The sequence below is a fragment of the Arvicanthis niloticus genome, chromosome 4 (assembly GCF_011762505.2).
Source record: "Arvicanthis niloticus isolate mArvNil1 chromosome 4, mArvNil1.pat.X, whole genome shotgun sequence".
Classification (NCBI taxonomy): Eukaryota; Metazoa; Chordata; class Mammalia; order Rodentia; family Muridae; genus Arvicanthis; species Arvicanthis niloticus.
Window position 1 is genome coordinate 13141469 of NC_047661.1, and position 21168 is coordinate 13162636.

The 21168-nt window shown below is 44.4% G+C and overlaps 1 protein-coding gene across 6 annotated transcripts; it reads left to right on the forward strand.

The window, feature by feature from the left end:
* Positions 1-216: 216 nt before the first annotated feature.
* On the forward strand, positions 217-20967 carry Tnfsf10 (TNF superfamily member 10). Of its 6 annotated transcripts, XR_013109736.1 has the most exons (7): positions 217-447; positions 7765-7902; positions 10742-10784; positions 12608-12712; positions 13710-14539; positions 16733-16802; positions 18954-20967. XR_013109736.1 is itself a non-coding variant. In XM_034500632.2 (5 exons), exons 1-5 carry the CDS (start codon positions 217-219, stop codon positions 14153-14155), a joined length of 963 nt encoding a protein of 320 aa, XP_034356523.1. In that variant the 3' UTR covers positions 14156-20967. The 6 variants fall into 6 exon arrangements, 2 of the variants coding, with proteins under 2 accessions (XP_034356523.1, XP_076788317.1); XR_013109735.1 differs by having other exon boundaries at positions 13710-20131; positions 20287-20967; XR_013109734.1 differs by having other exon boundaries at positions 13710-16802.
* The last annotated feature ends 201 nt before the right edge of the window (positions 20968-21168 follow it).

Sequence of the window (21168 nt, forward strand, 5' to 3'; positions counted from 1 at the left end):
TTGTCCTGTGTCCTGTCGATCCTGTAGCCTTAGGTCTGTAGAATCTGCCCTTTCACATGCTCCAGCAGTTCACAGATGGGGTAGATGTTGGAATGGGCCATCTCAAAGCCCTGGATCTGGGCTTTCCACAACCACTAGGGTGAGCTCTCTGAGCTGTAGGGCTTATGTAGGACTTTCTCAGTTTCACTTTTGCTCTCAACAGTAAAAAGAAACTACATGAGCATGCTGCTTTCTATGTGGCCTTCTCAGTCACTGCTGCTGGGCTCCAAGGCTGCCCTGGGAAAGTCAGACCTGGACAGCAGCATGCCCTCCATGGAGACCCTGAAGGGCCCCAGCCTCAGTCAGCACTTCAGAATGACAGTGATCTGCATAGTGCTCCTGCAGGTGCTCCTGCAGGCAGTGTCTGTGGCTGTGACTTACATGTACTTCTCCAAGGAGCTGAAGCAGGTTAGTAGCCATGTGGTCTCAGCAGCAGCCGGTTACCTGTCTCTGCTTTGCCTCTTAGCTTGCTCTTCTTTGAAACTTTAGCTGTGGATTAAAATATGCCTTTCCCAGGTGCAGACTCTTACTGCTAACAACAAGAGGACTTTATAAAACTGCAAGTTGGCAAACTTCCAAGCAGTTTTAGTTACAGAACAGGCTCTGGAAGCTACCAATGGATATACCGGCACTCCCGGAGAAAGTTTGCTATCATTTTCAAAAGTGTCTGTGCGTGGTGCAGTTAGCATTGTCACCTTGCCCAAATGCTTTCTGTGAGGTACTCTGGAGTTCCTTTTGTGTGTGACAGAGAGACAGAGTGAGAGCAAGGGTGAGAGAGAGAGACAGAGGGAAAGGAAGAGAGTGGAGAAAGAGGGAGAGAGGGAGGAAGAGAGAGAAAAGAGAGGAAGAGGAGAAAGAGAGGGAGAGGGAAAGAGGGAGACAGAGAGGGATGAATAGAAAAGAGAGGAAGAAGAAGGAAGAGAGGGAGAAAAGGAGGAAGAGAGGGAGAGAGGGAGGAAGAGAGAGAAAACAGCACATGGTTTGGAGGCTAGATGAATGTCGGCTGTCTTTCTCCCTTATTCTCTATTTTGTTTTTCTGAGACAGGACCTCTCACTGAACTTTGAGCTAATCCCCTACACCTTTGCTCTGCAGTTGCCTGGACCTTGAGGTGAGGGAGAGGGAGAAAAGGAGGAAGAGAGGGAGAGAGGGAGGAAGAGAGAGAAAACAGCACATGGTTTGGAGGCTAGATGAATGTCGGCTGTCTTTCTCCCTTATTCTCTATTTTGTTTTTCTGAGACAGGACCTCTCACTGAACTTTGAGCTAATCCCCTACACCTTTGCTCTGCAGTTGCCTGGACCTTGAGGTGAGGGAGTGGTGTAGATTACCCCGTGCCCAGTAGACATCTATCTTGTCTGCACTTTGACCACTTGTGAGTCTGTAATAACCACTGTCCTCCAGACAAAGAAGTACATCCGAAAAACTCTCACATAGACAAGTCACATTTTGAAAAGTTGGTGGATAGAATAGCATAGGTCTGAATTAAAATCAGAGAAGAAGCTCCAAGTGTTAGCATTTTGTCTCTCGCCGCTTGCCCTGATCATACAGTGGTTAGTGCTCTGCCTTGTGGCTGCAGCAATCTTGTTCGAATCATGGAAACAAATGTTGTGTTTTATAAAAAGATAGGGAGAAGAAATATGTTTGGTGGATGTGTAGTCAGGTGTGGGGGAAGGGGATGCCTCTGAGGGCCCATACTCAGGCATCCCGTCTCCCTGAGAGACCAGCCACAGGATGGTATAGTGTAGAATAGAGTTTATTCTGGGCATGGGGAGGGGAGCTGAGAGGGTAGTAGAGATAGAGAAATGGAGAGACAGACAGAGAGAGATAAAGAGAGAGAGAGAGAAGAAAATAAACAGAGATAGAGAGAGAGAGAGAGAGAGAGAAGAAGAAGAAGAAGAAGAAGAAGAAGAAGAAGAAGAAGAAGAAGAAGAAGAAGAAGAAGAAAAGGAGGAGGAGGAGGAGGAGGAGGAGGAGGAGGAGGAGGAGGAGGAGGAGGAGGAGGAGGAGGAGGAGGAGGAGGAGGAGGAGAGAAGTAGAAAGTAGAGGCTGGCCATGAGCACATGGAGAAGGGGGAGAAGGTAATGGGAGAGAGGGGGAAGGGGAAACAGGACAGATCGAGAGCGAGAAGGCAAGAGAGAGAGGAGGGGTGAGCACCCCCTTTATAGTGAGTCAGGCCTACCTGGCTGTTGTCAGGTAACTGTGGGGCAGAGCCTAGACTAAATGCTAACACCAAGTAGCACATTGCTCAGTCCAACAAGGCTAAGGGTGGGATGAACATAAATCAGATATTTGAACTATATTTCAGGGGGACTCAGTCAGGGAAGTGCTTCCTATGTAAGTGTGACAATCCAAGTTTGATTCTGATTACCCAGCATTCACCTGTAATCCCAGTGCTAGGGAGAAGAAGACTGAAGAATCTCTGGGGCTTGTTGGCTGAGGATCTATCTAGTTTTACTGGTAAACTCCAGGTCCCACTGAGAGGCTCTGCACCACACACACACACACACACACACACTTTTGTTTTGTTTTAGTTTTTAAAGGAGTATGCTTTGATTTTAGGCCTGTGGAGTTCCTGTGTTGACAATAGTGTGAACACAATGGCCTGTCTTTCCTTCCGCCTTGCTCTGGGATCAGGCTTGTCTTGGCTAACAGTCTATAATCAGGACTTAACTTCTCATGAGAAAACAGTTGGATTTTATGCCAGGAGGAACCTAGATACAAATGCAGGAAAGTCCCTGGGACTAGGAATGTCAAACTGAAACTGATGAGAGTAAAAACCAACTCTGCTTCAGGTTGCTTGCGCCCACGTTGGATAAACATATGTTCTGGGGAGCTGAGGAGTAGTAGGGACAGTGAACCCCAAGCTCAGACAGAGCTTTGGAGCCAGGGTAGGGCTGGAGCCCAGGGCTGTGGATGCCAGGCACTGCTCTGCCCACCCCACCTCCACGACACTCAGGGAATCTGCACCGTGCACATTGCCCAGTCCAACATCTGACCTGCTTGCTGTCTTGTTTGGAAGTGCATGCTAAGGTAAAGTTTCCAGATAGACGAGCTGTGCACAGTTCACAGACAGCAATGGTCTGCTGGGCAGTGCAGTCTGTAGTTCCTCTGGCACAGGAGTTTGATAATCCCAATCAGCTGGAAATTTTTTTCCAAGTGAATGAGGCAGGCTCTCCTTCTATTCGAAAATAATGATGAAAATTATGGCTGATAATAATTTCTTTATCATAGGGCATGCTGATCAAGACTCTCTGCATTTGTGTGGGGCCAGAGGATGACCTCTGACCTCATGTCTTAGATACCATCTACCTTTTTCCTTTTTCTTTTGTTTTCTTTCTTCCCTTTTATTATTTGGGACAGGGTCTCTCTTAACTTGGAACTCACCTAGTAGTCTCTCAGGGGCCACACATGAATCCACCTCCCTCCTCTTCTTCAGCACTGAGACTCCAGGCCTGAGTGCCTTTTTTTCTCTCCCCTCTCCTCTCCTCTCCTCTCCTCTCCTCTCCTCTCCTCTCCTCTCCTCTCCTCTCCTCTCCTCTCCTCTCCTCTCCTCTCCTCTCCCCTCCCCTCCCCTCCCCTCCCCTCCCCTCCCCTCCCCTCCCTTCCCCTTCCCTCCCCTTTCTTCTCTTCTTTTTTCCTTCCTTCCTTCCTTCCTTCCTTCCTTCCTTCCTTTCTTCCTTCCTTCTGTTCTTTCTTTCTTTTTGAAACAGGGTTTTTCTATGTAGCCCTGGCTGTCCTGGAACTTGCTTTGTAGACCAGGCTGGCTTTGAACTCTAGAGGTCTTCCCATCTCTGTCTCATGAGTGCTGGGATTAGATTTGTGTACCACCATCTCCTGGCTTAGGTCTAACTTTCTTTATGTGGGCTCTGGAGATGGAATTCAAGTTTACAAGTTATCTGGCAAGCATTTTCCTGACTGAGTTATCTCTGTGTCTGTCTTAAATTTGTATATTTCTTTCTTTAAAATTGCATTTATTTATTTATTTATTTATTTATTTATTTATTTATGTGTGTGGGTCACGTGGGAGTATCACATGGATCCTGGGGATTGAACTCAGGTCATTAGGTTGGTTGTAAATACTTTGGTCCTTTGAGTCATCTTGCTTGCCCCAAGTTTGTATATTCCCTGAGAAAATGGGTATAGCTATTACTACTTTTCAGTTCTAAGTTTATGTAAGAGATTGGTGTGGCCACCAGCCCTAAGGTTTGCTAACTTTCCAGCATAAGCAGAGTAGTCTGTCTTCGTGCACAGGTGCCCATCAGCTGGCACACGTGACAAGGGGTCTACTCTAACATCAACCCAATCCTCCATTGACTCCTGGAATCCCATTGTATAATTGAGGTTTCCAAAATTCTGCTAAAAACCCAGCAATATCAAATAAAGCTCAGAGTCTCTTCAGGCAGACATGTTTCCTGAGGCAGAAAGGATGTGGTGAGGTAAGGATGTGGAGGGAGAGAGGAGGCAAAGGTATTTTCAGAATAACCTCAGTGCAAACTCTGCAAGCTCGCTGTGACCAGCATTGGTTTCACACCTGTAGGTGCTAAATGTGAATGAGGAGTGGGGGTTTGGGGGGGGGATGAAGCTTTCCCTCTCCATTTCCTTTGTCCAGAAATCATTATTATTTTTTTATTTACATTTCAAATGTTAACCCTTTCCAAGTCTCCCCTCCAAAAACCCTCTGTCTCATCCTCCCACCCCCTACCTCTATGATGGTGCTCCCCCACTCCCCCACCCATTCCTGCCTTCCCGCCCTGGCATTCCCCTACACAGGGGCTTCAAACACCCTCAGGCCCGAGGGCCGCTCCTCCCCCTGATGTCCAACAAGGCCATCCTCTGCCCCATACGCGGCTGGAACCATGAGTCCCTCCATGTGTACTCTTTGGTTGGTGATCCAGTCCCCAGGAGTTATGGGGGGGTCTAGCCAATTGACACTGTTGCTCCCCCCATGGGGCTGCAAAACACCTCAGCTCCTTCCGTCCCTTCTCCAACTCCTCCATTGGCAGAAATCATTTATGCATCAAAATATCTAGTGAGACCAACAGCAGAGGGTTGACAATTAAGGTTGAGCTTAAGATGGTAGGATAAAGTGGACCTTTCTTTTTCAAATTTTATGCATTTTCTAAATTTTCTGTAGTGAATGTCATAAAAAATGGTCTAAGCTGCCTTAGAAGTCTGCAGTTCTAAGAGTCCAGGAACTGGGCAAGCAAGGCAAGAACGCCACCACTGAGCTATGCCCTTAGATTTGAAAGACACACCATGTCAACATAATCTTAAGAGAAAATACCCACAGTTCTGCATACAGTCTGATTCCCAACCATGCACACAGAGGGTGAGCCAGGGGTTAGCTGGATGTGGGGCTATCGTTTTCAGTGTAGTATCTTGGTTTGTTTTTGTTGTTGTTTGGTTTTGTTTGTTTGTTTGTTTTGGGGTTTTTGTTTGTTTTTTTAGATGGGGAGAGAATTTGCTTTACCTTTATGAAGATGTCCTTTACTTTTCTGTGTTTTCTGAGTTGCCCATGTCTTCTTAAGGCTTCCCTAAGCTTCTAGTTTTTTTTTACTTCTACCTGAGTCACACATCTGCCCCACCCCGAGCCCCGCTTCATTACTGTTTGTATAATAACTCAATCGCATTAACTTATATACCTTCTCAGAAGCCGGCCCAATCCAGATTTCCCCTCCCACCTCTTGAAAACGTTTCTGGAAATTCCCAGAAGGTATCCTGGCCACCAGCCAGCTGTTTAATTCGGGCTGGGCTGACTTACTCTCCTCCTAAGGTACTTTGTCTTCCTCAGACAAAGTTACAAGAGGACACTTAGACACCTTCTTGGAACGACCACAGCAACCACAGCAGCTCCTTCCTGCCCTGAGCCCTAACCTTCCAGGCTCTCAAACCTTTCTTGTTGAGAAAACCCACTGTTAGGAAAGAAGACAAAGTTTCCCTTCTGAGGACATTAGTGTTCCAATGAGCCACCGAGGCGTCCTAGGCTGCTCTTCAGGTTTAAACAGAGAACCTTGCATGGATAATGGAATTTTTTCAATGGTGCTGGAGTGTAGCTCAGATCATAGAATGCTTGGCCATCAAGCACAAAGCTCTGCTTCAATCCATAGCATCACATAGTAGCAGGAGGGCTGCTGGATATGGCAATCCTAGAGCTTAGGAGGAGGGAGACCTGAGGACCAGGAACTCAGGGTCATCCTGGATTATCAAGGAAGTATAAAGCTAGACTGAACCATAGGAGGATCTGACTTACAATCAATCAATCAATCAATCAATCACTCATTCAACCAACCAATCAATCAATAGATTGTTTTCTATAGGAAGTATGAGTTCTTAAATTTACCACCACCCTACGCTTTGCAGGACACTACATTTCAATAATAGATAAAAGTATTATGTTTAGGCCAAGCATGGAGGGTCGTGCCTTAAATCCTACACTCAGAAGCAGAGCAAATGGATATCTGTGAGTCTGAGCGCAGGTTCTTCAAAACTTACTCCAGTTAAAGACAAATTAACAGATGTTTTAAACCAACAGTGACAGGGAAAGAACCAAGGGTTTTACCCATAATGGACAAGCACTCTACCAGTGAGCCACGCCCCCAACTCTACTCTTGTTTTCTTCTGTTTTAAGAAAGGATCTTATGGATTTTTACAGTCTGGCTTTGAACTTACTCTGTAGCCTAGACAAGCCTTCAACTTGTGAGTCTCCCACTTCAGTCTCCCAGCTAGCTGAGTTTACAGGTGCCATGTCAACAAGCATTGGGAAATAATGGGTTGTATATCCAAGCTGTGAGGTAAACAAAGCCAAAGGGGAAAGAAGAGAAAGAAATCTAACTGCAAGAACGTCTTCATCCTCCTCCTTCCCTTTATTCCACCTCCCTACTGATTTGGTAACCGCTGGAGGTACAGAGCACGTTCTGGCTGGTTCATGGCAGCCATGTGTTGGGAATGGGGGTTATAATACTAAGTAGTGGTCATTGGTAAGAATAAGGACTTTGGGGGCAATTATGAGGCTACTATAAATATTGGCTTCCTGTCCTGACATAACATCTTCAGTGGCATCTTAAAGTCTCCTTAGATCAGCTCCTAGGCTTTGAGAAAAGCCCGAGAGTCAGGATACAGATTCCTAGTGGTACCATGGGTCCATCCAGAGTAGAAACAATGGCATTAACTACAATCTACTCAGTTGCAGGAGCTGTGGTTAGGGCCAGAACACCACCTACCATTCACCAAACAGCTGGCTGCTTTTTGTTAAGGATGTGGGCATTTAAATGGATTCCACTCCCTACTTTGTGCACAGGCAGGTTTCCCATTTTGGAGGGAGAGCCACACACACTACCTTCAAGCTGAAGTACCCTTCATCATCACCATTTCTAATGAGAAACAGGTGCATATGAGGGAAAGTAAGAAAGATGCATGTCTTCGAGAGATGGAACAGAGGAGGGCACTGTGGTCCAGGATGTCTGACTAATTCCTACACCCCGCCACAACATCCAGCTGCTCAGTTAGTATCAATGGACAATGGGTGGCATGCCTACTTTTATTTAAACCATAAGCTGCCCAAGATACTCATGCTCCTCTCAATGCTCAACACTTTCTTTTCTTTGTGCTTCCAAATGGGTAAAAAGACAAAACCACGTGCTCACCACACAGTTATATCCTGTCTTCCAAATGGGTAAAAAGACAAAACCACGTGCTCACCACACAGTTATATCCTGTCTCCGTCCAGCTGCAGGACAATTACTCCAAAGTCGGACTAGCTTGCTTCTCAAAGGAAGACGAGGATTTTTGGGACTCTGCTGATGAAGAGATCTTGAACAGACCCTGCTTGCAGGCTAAGAGGCAACTGTATCAGCTCATTGAGGAGGTAGGTACTCGACAACAGCAAGAACATGAGGTCAGAGGAGAAAGAATTTGCAAACCTTCAAGTCTGGAAATCTGTATTTGGCAAATGAAGAAGCCAAGTCCCAGGGTGCTTAAGTGATTCCCCAGCAATGTGGTGGTCGGTCTGATACTAGATAGTAGATAAAGCTCTGGCTGACGGTACAGCGCCCCCTGTAGGTTAGTTAACCTCTGCATTTACTGCTCAAGGTTGCCCAGTGGTTTCTCATTGTTATCATTCAGAAAAGAAAAGAGGCCCAAATGATGGCATTTTCTCTTCTTCCCCCATGGCTGATCTCTAAAATTAAATACACATCTTTTTTTTTTTTTTTTTTTTTTTTTTTTTTTTTTTTTTTTTTTTTTTTTTTTTTTTTTGCGCACATGCAATGAAGAAGAAGTGGGGTGAGGGAACAACAGCTATGTTGAGAAGTTGAAGGTGAAGTCGAAATTCACTGTCAACCAACAACAACTTAGGCCAATGCGTCTGTCGATGGAAGTTGCTTTGCTGGAATCTCTGGCCGAAAGCTCTGGTGGCTAACAGTTCATTTTGCTGAATGTGGTTAACTGATTTTACTTTTAGATGAAGTCAAATTAGTTCCTTCTCTGCCTGCTTCCTCCTTCTATGATGGCATTTACAATTATTTGCCTTCTGCCTTTCTGAAAAGGTCAAATGAAGGCACCAATATTAAAAATACTTTGCAAACAAAGAGGCCCCACATATGAGATCACCGTCTAAGGATAGAATGGGAAATCCCAGTGTGGGAGGATGAATGCTTTATGTTAGATATATTTAGGAGTCTGTTGTTCCTTCCATGGAAACAGTATTGTCCTGATGGTCGGGGCCTCAGTGGGTGACTTGAGCACTGTTCACTGTAGAGTGCAGACAGCAGCTGGAATGTGGCTTCTGTGTCAAATGAACTAGTCTCTCAACTGTGTGAACTCCCTGGCTTGGCCATTGCTAACAGTGAGGAGGTTCAGAAAAGGCTCAGGCTTTGGACAGGTGTGAGAAACCTCAGATTTGAGATTTCCAAAACCTTTGGCTTAAGGGGTTCAGTGAGCCATGAGGCAGAGAGACTTGAACTAGGGAGCAGTCTGGAGGCTGAGGTGCTAGCAGGTACAAGGGCCAACCAAGGAGGAGATATATAAGGGGATTAGCATGATAGATTTTTCTATGCCACTCTCCACTAATTCCCTCTAACCGCCCAGAACTGCCCAGACTCATCCCGAACAGCCAGGGTGGAGAGGAACTGGTAGGCAGAGGACATCAAGCAGGTGGATGTGAGCACAAGAGAGGAAATTCATACTGTGAGCTGTTTCCTGTAAACATCTGCCCAGTTTGAACATCTGCCCATTGAATTCTGAGAGCAGCTCCCCAGGAAGGAATCATTATTATGCTTTTTTTTTCTTTTTTTCTTTCTTTCTTTCTTTCTTTCTTTCTTTCTTTCTTTCTTTCTTTCTTTCTTTCTTTCTTTCTTTTTTCCAGACAGAGTTTCTCTGTGTAGCCCTGGCTGTCCTGGAACTCACTCTGTAGACCAGGCTGGCCTCGAACTCAGAAATCCGCCTGCCTCTGCCTCCCAAGTGCTGGGATTAAAGGCTTGCGCCACCGCTGCCCGGCTCATTGTTATGCTTTTTACACACATAGTTTCAGACAGATAAAGTCATCACAGGTCAGATCAGCTAAGGAATGTAAACCTTCTTAACAATCTTCCCGAGGAAAGCCTTGACTCATGGTCACCTGACCTGCTCCTAGTCCCTGGTACAGAACGACCCTTTCCCTGTCACTTGCTTTCTTCTTCCCTCAATCCCTACATCCTTTTCTTTTTCCTCCTCTCTCTCTCCTCCCCTTTCCCCCTTTTCTTTCTGTTTTAGAATAAGAGACAGAAAGAGAAACAGAGAAAGGAGAGGTGAGTGTTCAAGACCACCTTACTCCTTGTTTCTTCCCCAGAGTGGGTGGGACCAACTCCAGTGAATGCTGGCTCAGCTGTGGGGAGGGGTTGAAGCAGAGGAAAGACAGAACGCTTCTACTTTATAGTGTGGAACACAGCTCCTGACATTTGCAGTGAGGGGGCTAAAGGTGGCGCAGATCCTGAAAGTGACAAGGGGATGAGTGGAGGGGCGTTCAGAAGTCATAAGGACTCAAACTGGGCTCTGTTCCTCTGTTACTACAAAAGCTGGGACAGGGGGTTGTAAGATGTTTGGCAAGGTATGGGACTTTGGTGCCATTTCTTTGGGCACAAACTTAGCATTATCAAAATTAGAGAATAACATGGTGGCACCAAGTCAGACATTTATAGAGTGAGCATATCTGTGGGCATGGTCCAGGCTCTGTCTCACACACAGATAGACAGACAGACAGACAGACAGACAGACAGACAGACAGAGACAGAGAGGCAGAGAGGAGAGAGAGGGAGAGGGAGAAGGAGAGGGAGGAAGGAGGAGGAGAAAGGAAGTAGGGAGATGGAGGAAGGGAGGGAGGGAGGGAAAGAAAGAGAGAGAGAAAGAGAGAGAGAGAGAGAGAGAGAGAGAGAGAGAGAGAGAGAGAAGGAACGTCGTTATCATTCACTTCATGGAGCCCTGGAGACATGGTTGACCTTCCTTCCAAGCTGCTCCAAGTGCCAATCAGAGCTTTCAGATTGTCCTTCGGTTATGGTATCTCAGGATCAATCTCAGATTCCCCCACAAACTCCTATGCTTAGATAAAAGAAGTTCTTCTGTATTGATGTCTGTACAAGTGTCCTGTTCCATGTCAAAAAGAGAATCTAGAAGCATGTGTATTCTGTTACATTTTTAGGGGCATTAACACTCTTGTTCAATATTATTTGTAGGTGACTTTGAGAACCCTTGAGGAAACCATCTCTACAGTTCCAGGTAGTAATACTTTGCTATTTGTATTTGCTGTTGTCTATGTCACAGCTGAATATCCCTGCAGTCTCTTCTCACTCTCATACACAAGGAGACACACAGGACCCCTCGTCACTCACTGTCTTCAGCTATTCCTTGACTCTTTGTGTCTTTGAACTGAGGATTGGAAAGCTTGTGATTAACTTCATGGCCTCCTTATGGTCAGAACTTTGTTCTTTATCTTTTTTTTTTTTCTCCTATGAACTTTCCTTCTACCTCAATTTTTTCACTGATTTAATTATTTGGCTATAAAGAAACCATCTTAAGTATTATCTAGAACTAGACAGGAAGTAAAATAGATAAAATTTTCAAAAACTACCCACCTTCTCTGCCTCTGACCACAATGCTTTTCGTCACCCCAAACCCCTCAGTGTGTCAGTCCTCCTGCAGTGTAGAAGGGCCCCCACTTCCCCAGTGCTTGCTGTTAAGTACCATTTTGACTGGGGCGACATGACACACACACACACATCTGTACTATCAGAATTGTGAGGGAGAAGAGATCATCCCCCACCAGCAAGGCTTCCGGCTCCAAAGTGGAGAGTTAGACAGAGCAAGACACCTGCCATCCTCCTTTGACCTCTGCACATAAGCATGCATCCTCCACGTACACCCACACCACCTCCCCATTCATCCACCCCTCCCCATCATGCTCCTTTCAGAGCCATGTAGAGTCTGTCAGGTTTCTTCGACGCTCAGGAGAAATTTTTGCTTTGAGAAGCAAATGTGGCTTCCTAAAAATAATAAGAACAAAATTAATGGTGATTTATAACTAATACCAGATGAACAGAAATGGCTTTTTCTTTCTCATTCACTGCCTACCTATGAAAACTTACTGCCTTCTTTTGCTTCCCGAGCTCCCAACCTAAAAGGTGGACCAGTGTTCAACCTTGTAACTTGCCTATCAGCCTCTGGCCTCTCTCCCTCTGCCCATCAAACTAGACCTTGACATAAGTTGACCTGAAGCATGAAACATTTTTTTTTTTATCCCTTCCAGTGTCTTGGGGAGACAGCCTAAGTCTTGTGTACTTGATTTCCTTCAAGTTAGACCTGCATTTCTTTCCTTTTTTCTGCCCTGGGCCTTGGCTTTAGCTCTCTGGAAATATCTCTCTTCCAATTAACTGAAAAGTTCTTAACAGCATCTCCTCGGCAAACCCTCCCCTGACCTCAGCTCTCCAATAACTAAACTCTGTCCTTCCTCTGCTTAGGGATACCTCTTACCCCTCCTTCCCATAAATAGTTATTTTATTTTCCAATTGGTATCTCTCATAAAATACAGTAAGTCCCTTGAGAACTCAATGGAATCAATGGTTAATCTATATAGCTCTGCATAGTGTGATAATTTCTCGTCCTTGCCAATATCTGATTGTTGATAGAATATAATTTATCTTAACCAAACAAAGGGAAGAATGGGGATTTGAAGCTAAATTTTAAGAGACATTATTGCATACGATTTATATTATGCGTGTACACATGTTATGCACAGATGTGTGCCTGTACGCATACTTTGGAGGTTGGAAGAGGTTGTCATGTGTTTTCCTTTAAGAGTTTCTGCCTATTCCATTTAGATATGGTCTCTCACAGAGAGACCTGGGGGCTCAAACCCAGGTCTCCTGGAAGAGCAGCCACCTCTCCAGCCCCACTATTTGGGCTGTTTTATGAAACCGTAGGATCAATTTGGGAAGGCCCTGTGCTCAGGATGCCCGGGTAGACACAACTGTGTTGTAAGCTGAGCCGTGTGTTTGAGAAGCATTTTGACAAGCGCTGATGTTTTCGTGTCATGTGTCTTTTAGAAAAACAGCTAAGTACTCCTCCCTTGCCCAGAGGTGGAAGACCTCAGAGAGTGGCAGCTCACATTACAGGGATCACTCGGAGAGGCAACTCAGCCTTAATTCCAAGTAAGATCACGAGGGCTGGGGCGGGGGCTGGCAGTAGGGTGAGGGTGGGCATGACACCTATTGTTTGTGAGGCTCTGGAGCTATTGAAAGTAGTTTCACGTCTATCTGAAATATCTCTATGACTCTAAGGGCTCAGCAGTGATCCAGTCTCAGACAACTGTTTTGTGAAACAAGAAGACACACGGAGAGCTTGCTAACTCTGCTATAGCTGGCCTCAGGAAAAGTGTGCATGAGAGAACACTGCATCCTACCTTTGTTGCTGCTGCTGCTTCTTGCATCTTCTTCTCCCCTCCTCTTTCCCCACTCCCCCACTTTCTCCCTCTTTTATTGAAACAGTGGTTCATGGAGCCTAGGCTGGCTTCAGAGCTCCACACTCTTCTGTCTTGAGCTCCCAAGGTCTGGGATGCCAGACACCACCGCACTCAGACATTTTTAATCTTTAAAGTAATATTCTCTCTCTCTCTCTCTCTCTCTCTCTCTCTCTCTCTCTCTCTCTCTCTCTCTCTCTCTGTCTCTTTCTCTGTGTGTGTGTTTCTCTCTCTCCCTCTCCCTCTTCCCTCCCCCATCCTCCATTTCTCCTCCCTCTCCATCCCTCCGCTTCCTCTTCTTGTATAAACTCTTCCATCTCAAAACTTTGAATCCACAGCCTTTGCCCTCACCACAATCTAATCCACAGCATTTGTCTTCACCACAAGGCACTAGGACCTCCCACCAAAGGGACACCTTTGAACCACAGGGAACCTTGAACCTTTGGTGTGTGTGTGGGTGTGGCATAGCTGGCAAGAGGAACAGATAGCAAGCAGGTCAAAATGATCCAGGAGCCTCCCCATCTTCACATGACTAGCCTTTGTGATCCGTGCCAGATGAAAAGTATAAGATTTTGGCTCAGCTCTGTGTGCAAGCCCAATGAAAAGACTGACTGTGTGGAGCAGCTGAGGTATCTCCTCTCTTTGATGTAAACTTCCTCCTGCTAACCGTTTCTTTCGTTTCCATGTAGTCTCCAAAGATGGAAAGACCTTGGGCCAGAAGATAGAATCCTGGGAGTCCTCTCGGAAAGGGCATTCATTTCTCAACCACGTGCTCTTGAGAAACGGAGAGCTGGTCATCCAGCAGCAGGGCCTGTATTACATCTATTCCCAAACGTACTTCCGATTTCAGGAGGCGGAAGAAGCTTCCAAGACAGTCTCAAAGGACAGAGGGAGAATCAAACAGATGGTGCAGTATATATACAAATATACCAGCTATCCCGACCCCATAATGCTGATGAAGAGCGCCAGAAACAGTTGTTGGTCCAAAGATGCTGAGTACGGACTGTACTCCATCTATCAGGGGGGACTGTTCGAGCTCAAAGAAAACGACAGGATTTTTGTTTCTGTGACGAATGAGCATTTGATGGACCTGGATCAAGAAGCCAGTTTTTTTGGAGCCTTTTTAATTAACTAAATAACCTGCAAAGATCAAACACAGCCCTAAAATACCCAGTGATCTTCTAGGTTGAAGGCATGCCCAGAAGCGACTGAACTGGTTAGGGTATGGCCTGGCTGCTGAAACCTCAGGATACATGTGATAAGAGAGGCAACTGGAACACAGCAGCTGCAGGCCAAAAGCCCAGCCACAGACACTTTAGTGTTTCGACGAGGCACTTGCTTTATTCCCCCCAAATGAGATCACTATAGCCTTTCAATGATCCACCTGGTACCAGTTTGCAGAGATCTAGGTGTCCAGTTTCTAAATATTTATGCAACAGCTCACAATTTTCACCTTTGTTATCTGGTCCAGGGGTGTGAAACCCAGTGCTCCAGAGCTGTGTGCAGACTGTGAATGCAGGTCAGCATAAAACTCACAGAATATCTCACCTAAAACATTAGAGAGAGAGAGAGAGAGAGAGAGAGAGAGAGAGAGAGAGAGAGAGAGAGAGAGAGTTTGTGTCTGTGTCTGTAACTGTTCTTTATGGTGACCGGTTATGTTTTTCTCAAGTGTGAACTCTGTACATGATAAAATTATGTCCCATCATCAGTGGGCACCTTGCTCAAAGAATGTATGAAATCTAGGCAATGAATGAGGGCAGCCCAAGAAAGAGGCACATAGAGCCATACAGCAGGGCTGCCCCAGCCTGCTGGAGCTCAGATCCTCCCACCGCCTGCCCTGGGTACAAATGTAGAGTTGGAGGAGGTCTTGCCTTGTAGGTCTTTGGTGCCTCCCTCCTTGATCTGCTTCCAGTCCTCCTCTGTTTGTTTGCTAGTTTTGAGGCAGAGCATCATGTAGCCCAGGATAGCCTCAAATGCAATGTGTAGTCATGGGTGATCTCTAACTGTGCAACCTCCTGCCTCCAAGATTTGCTGAGATTATAGGCATGCGCCACCCTGCCCGGTTTGTGTAGAGCCAGGCTTCTTGTACTCGTGGCGACCACTCCACACCGAGCTTTGTTTGGCACAGCCCCATTCCTTCCTTTTCTGAGTGGAAATATTTACTTTGTGTTCCTGTGTTCTAGAAGTAGCAATGTTCAGCAGCTAAGCATTTACCTCGGCTTTCAGGATCAGGTTTGAACTAGGTTCAACATGCTTGCTTTGTCCAGAAGACAGCTGTCACCCAGTCCTCTGGCTCTTACATCTGTCTACTCTGCCTGCCAAGATGTTGAACATGTGTTCTTTTTAAGATGTCGGTGCCTGGAGTTTCATTGGAGTAACACAAAACTGACTAAAACCAAACAACAACAACTCCAAACGAGCCCATATGATGTGTTTTAATGAAACTTGTTTTTTTTTAAAGCTTATTGGGGGTCTGGAGAGATGGCTCATAGGAGAACAGCACTTCCAGAGGACCCAGGTTCAATTCTCAGCCCTGATGTGATAGTTAATAACTGTAACTCCAGTTCCAAGGGATCTGGCTTTCTGGCCTTTGTAGGCAATACATGCACATGATACAGACCTACAGTCTGACAAAATATCCATACGCAAAAATAAGTGTTTTTTTTAAAAAGCTTATTTGAATGTAAGAGTATGGCTAGCTGTCACTTCTGATACCCCTTCTTATTTTTTTATGACTCAAGCCCTTATAAACTAGCAAATCGACGTCCCAGCTACCACTTGAATATAAGCACTCGAATACCTCCTCTCACCAGAGTAGAAACATTTTGATACTAAAATGCAGCGTAATAATAAAAATCTTGCCCAGAATTATAGCCCTAGTACTTAGTAAAGTACTTGCATGTCATGTCTACATAAATTAATGAATGTATTAATTAATAATGAACATAATGATCACATGGGAAACACCATGAGAAGTAATGGAGAGCATTTGAAAGCTCACAGTGGAAGGGAAAGGCACTTGACAACCTGAATTTGATCCTTGGGCTTCCTTAGTGGAAGGAGAGACCCCACTCCTCCAAGATGTCCTCTGACCTCCACACATGCACAGTGGCACACACACACACACACACACACACACACACACACACACACACACAGTCACAGCAGGGCTAAGAACTAAACCCAGGGTCTTGCACCCAGTAGGCATGTGCCCCACACTGAGCGGCACCGTGAATGCAGCCTTAAGGTTTTAAATGGCAGAAACAATTGACTGCTCTTTTAATTCCTGGTCCCCAAGCCATCACTGAAGGATAAATTCACACCACTTCCTCTTGTTTGCCAGGCTGGAAAGTAAAATGGTGTCTAATTTCTAAGTTTTGTGTTGAACACACACATTCTTTATGTGCTGTTCCTGTTGGTCCCTCTATACTGGAATCTCCTGTGGAACAGTTTATAATACTCATGCCTGGAGTCAAACACGATCCAACAGGACCCCAATCTTGGAGTGACGCTCAGAGATCTTCCGTGTGTGCATTTTAATTTTTTTTTTTAATTAGCAGGCACCCAGCAGGACACATATTTGCCAAAATGTCAAATGCTGTGATTTAGAAATTAAATATTTAAGAATGCAACATACCCAGACAAATCATGTGAAACATTAAATCCATGACTTGTTTAAACAAGTACTTCTAAATATTCTTTCTTCTGCTAGAATCTAAAGCCTAAGATGCAGAAAGCAACAGTGGAGAGAATATTCTAAACTGATAACTTCCTGGGCAATCGTAAGTTCTTTTCTTTCTTTCGTTTTTGTTTTTGGTTTTGTTTTGTTTTGTTTTGAGACAAGGCTTCTCTCTGTAGCCTTGGCTGTCCTGGAATTCACTCTGTAGGCCAGGCTGGCCTCGAACTCAGAAATCCACCTGCCTCTGCCTCCCAAGTGCTGGGATTAAAGGTGTGCGCCACCACTGCCCAGCGTAAGTTCTTTTTTAAAAGGCATGAATACTTATCTGTTATTGTTAAAAGGAAATCAATCTGGGGTGGGGGAGGGGGTTCTTTTCTTATTGAGTTCCAGCCCAACAAAACATCTGACTTAAGACTAAGACAAACCTGCCACATGGCTTACTCAGACTGGGGACCTAGGCAAGCACAAAGACAATGATCTCAGGGGAGAGGTCAGCTCTGCTGCTTTGGAGCAGAAGTGTCTAAGCAAAAGCTTCTTTTCAGACCAAAAGGGGCCACTTTCATGTCACACACCATGAGTGCCACCAGGTGGCGAGGTTCCCTTAATTTCCTCAGTATCAAGTCTTTTTTTTAATTGGATATTATATTTACACTTCAGATTTTATCCCCTTACCCCATTCCCCCCTCCCATTCCCCCTATCCCATCCCCACTCCTCCTGCTTCTATGAGGATATGCCCCTACCTACCCCCCCCCACTTCCACCTCTCCACCCTTGAATTTCCCCACACTCAGTTTCCAGCCTTCATGGGACCAAGGATCTCCTTTCCCACCTATGCCCGACAAGGCCATCCTCCCCTACATATACAGCTGGAGTCATGGGTCCCTCCCTATGTGCTCCCAGGCTGGTGGCTTAAACCCTGGGAGCTCTGGTTGGTTGGTATTGTTGCTCTCCTCATGGGGCCACAAACCCTTTCAGCTCCTTCAGTCTTCTCTCTAACTCCTCCATTGGGAACCCCTTGATCAGTTCAATGGTTAGCTGTGAGCATTCTCCTCTGAATATGTCAGACTCTGGCAGACCTCTAAGGAGACAGATAAATCAGGCTCTTGTCATGCACTTCCTGACATCCACATCAGTCTACCTTTGGTGACTGCACATGGGATGGATACCCAGGTGGAATGGTCTTCAGACGGCCCCTCCTTCAGTTTCTGTCCCACACTTTGTCTCCATATTTGCTTAATTGAGTATTTTGTTACTCCTTCTAAGTAGGAACGAGGCACTCACACTTGGTCTTCCTTTTTCATGAGCTTCATGTAATTTGTGAGTTGAATCTTGGCTATTTCAAGCTTTGGGGCTAATATGCACTTATCAGTGAGTAAATATCATGTGTGTTCTTTTGTGATTGGGTTACCTCACTCTGGATGATATTTTCTAGTTCCATCCATTTACCTAAGATTTTCTCAAATTCATTATTTTTAATAGCTGAGTAATATTCCATTGTGTAAATATACCACATTTTTTGTATCCATTCCTCTGTCGAAGGACATCTGGGTTGTTTCCAGCTTCTGGCTATCATAAATAAGGCTGCTATGAACATAGTGGAGCATATGTTCTTGTTATATGTTGGAGCATCTTCTGGGTATATGCCCGGGAGTGGTATAGCTGGATCTTCAGATAATGCTATGTCCAATTTTCTGAGGAACCGCCAGACTGATTTCCAGAGTGGTTGTACGAGTTTGCAATGCTAGTTGCAACAATGGAGGAGTGTTCCTCTTTCTCCACATTCTCGCCAGCATCTACTATCACCTGAGTTTTTAATCTTAGTCATTCTGACTGGTGTAAGGTGGTATCTCAGGGTTGTTTTGATTTGCATTTCCCTGATGACTAAGGATGTTGAGCATTTCTTAAGGTGCTTCTCGGCCATTCGAGTTTCCTCAGTTGAGAATTCCTTGTTTAGCTCTGTACCCCATTTTTAATAGGGTTATTTGTTTTTCTGGAGTCAAATTTTTTTGAGTTCTTTGTATATATTGGATATTAGCCCTCTATTGAATATAGGATTGGTAATGATCTTTTCCCAATCTGTTAGTTGCCATTTTGTCCTATTGACAGTGTCCTTTGCCTTACAGAAGCTTTGCAATTTTATGAGGTCCCATTTGTCAATTCTTGATCTTAGAACATAAGCCATTGGTATTCTGTTCAGGAACTTTTCCCCTGTGCCTAGGTATTCGAGGGTCTTCCCCACCTTCTCTTCTATCAGTTTCAGTGTCTAACCAAGCAAATGAAAGATCTGTATGACAAGAACTTCAAGTTTCTAAAGAAAGAAATCAAAGATCTCAGAATATGGCAAGACCTCCCATGCTCGTGGATTGGCAGGATTAATTTAGTAAAAACGGCCATCTTGCCAAAAGCAATCTACAGATTCAATGCAATCCCCACAAAATTCCAAATCAATTCTTTATAGAGATAGAAAGAGCAATTTTCAAATTCATTTGGAATAACAAAAAACAAAAAAACAGGATAGCAAGAACTATTCTCAACAATAAAAGAACTTCTGGGGGAGTCACCATCCCTGACCTCAAACTGAACCACAGAGCAGTAGTGATAAAAACTGCATGGTACTGGTAAGGAGACAGTCAGGAAGATCAATGTAACAGAATTGAAGACCCATAAATGAACCCACACACCTATGGTCACTTGATCTTTGACAAAGGAGCTGAAACCAAAACAGTCCTGTGAAAAAAGGACAGCATTTTCAACAAATGGTGCTGGTTCAACTGGAGGTCAGCATGTAGAAGAATGCAAATCAATCCATTCTTATCCCTTTGTAAAAAGCTCAAGTCCAAGTGAATAAAGGACCTTCACATAAAACCAGTATCAAGTCTCTTAAAGGTGTATCAAATTCTAGGGTTTAAAAACAAAAACAAAAACAAAGAAAGATTGCTTACCTTAGGGTCATAGGCAATTGGAGGTAAAGACAAGAAGATTGTGTATCCTGATGAAGTCCCAGGCTTTAGCTGAATCTGTGAGGAACAGGGTGGGACTTCACATGGTAAAATCCCAGCTTTCCTTTATTTGGTTGGTTGGTTTTGGTTTTTCAAGACAGTTCAGTTTTAACTATCCTGGAACTTGAGACCTAAAACTCAGAGATTTGCCTAGCCTCTGGCTCCATAACTCTGGAATTAAACACACGCCACCATACTTGTTCTAACTGCTTTTGCATCTACGTCATGCTGGTCTTTCTTTCTAGAAGCCCTCGGAAAGCCGTACTGAAGATGATCCAGTTACAACAAATACACACGGAGGGAGTGATGGGATGACAAGTCTTCCTGTTCTGTGTCAAATCAATCCACAAAACACCTGACACCATGAAATATAACCTCTAGAGATTGGATTATAATATTTTGAAGAGAGTTTCACCACAGGCTTCCTGTGAGAGTAAGTTTGGGTTCTATATTAAGAATCTGAGGTGTGTTCTTTTGTTTGCTTGGGTTGTTGTTATTATTTTGTCTTGTTTTTTTTTGTTTGTTTGTTTTTGTTTTTAAGTGAAACAGAATTTAAGTCGACTTTTGTAAATTCTATTTGTTCCCAAGGGAGGACTCTGTGAAGTCTGGAGTCTCTACAACTTGTCTTTTGTCCTGCCTCCTGTTATTATAGACTGTGGCCTTCGCCACTCCATCACTGCCTACTGTTTTTCTTGGAAAGTCTTTCTCATTACTGGCAACCAGCAGTGCACTGAGATTCTCTTGACAGGTGGCCATGTGGGCCTTTTACATGGACGCTGGGGATTTGAACCTAGGTTCTCATGCTTGAGCCACAACTGCTCTGACCCCTGAACTGTCTCCCTAGCCCAATCGCTGCTACTTTTTTTTCTTGACAAATCAATTCAGTTCTGTAGTTTTCTTCCAAGTATTATTTTAACTACTTACTATGGATTGGCATATAACACTTTTATTATCTATGTTGGAAATTTTGTTTAACCAGCTTTTATTTATTTTTTTTTTTACTTATTCTTGAAATAAAGGGTTAAATAGATATTTTCAGTTGTGAGACATGAAAGTACTAAAGAGGATTTTTGTTCTTCTTTCTTTTCTTTTTTTCTTCCATGTTGATAGCAGTGAAACCAGAAAGAAAATTAATTGTGATGGTGATTATTTCAAATGTACTGATACTATTTTGTGGGCTGGGAAGTGTTAAACTTTGTAAACTCTGACACACACAAAGTGTTACTTTGAATTTCACCTTAATGTAAATAAAAGCAAATATATCCAGTGCATTCTCTTCTCCTTCTCTCCCTTTAGCTCATGTAGAGCTGTCCTGTAAGTTACAATCGTCTTTTGTCTACTAAGACTGATGACTCTGATTTCCATTGTTTGATGTTTTCCTCTTACTTTTTTTTTTATTATGAACTGCTCTTTACACCTTTGGGCTCGATGAGTTATACCTCTGAATTATATAGTGCTGACACACACTTT

Coding starts and splice junctions, on each gene's coding strand:
- Tnfsf10 (XM_034500632.2), top strand. CDS start 217: ATGAGCATGCTGCTTTCTATGTGGCCTTCTCAGTCACTGCTGCTGGGC. Junction 448..7,764: donor TCTCCAAGGAGCTGAAGCAG/GTTAGTAGCCAT, acceptor GTCTCCGTCCAG/CTGCAGGACAATTACTCCAA. Junction 12,713..13,709: donor CAACTCAGCCTTAATTCCAA/GTAAGATCACGA, acceptor GTTTCCATGTAG/TCTCCAAAGATGGAAAGACC.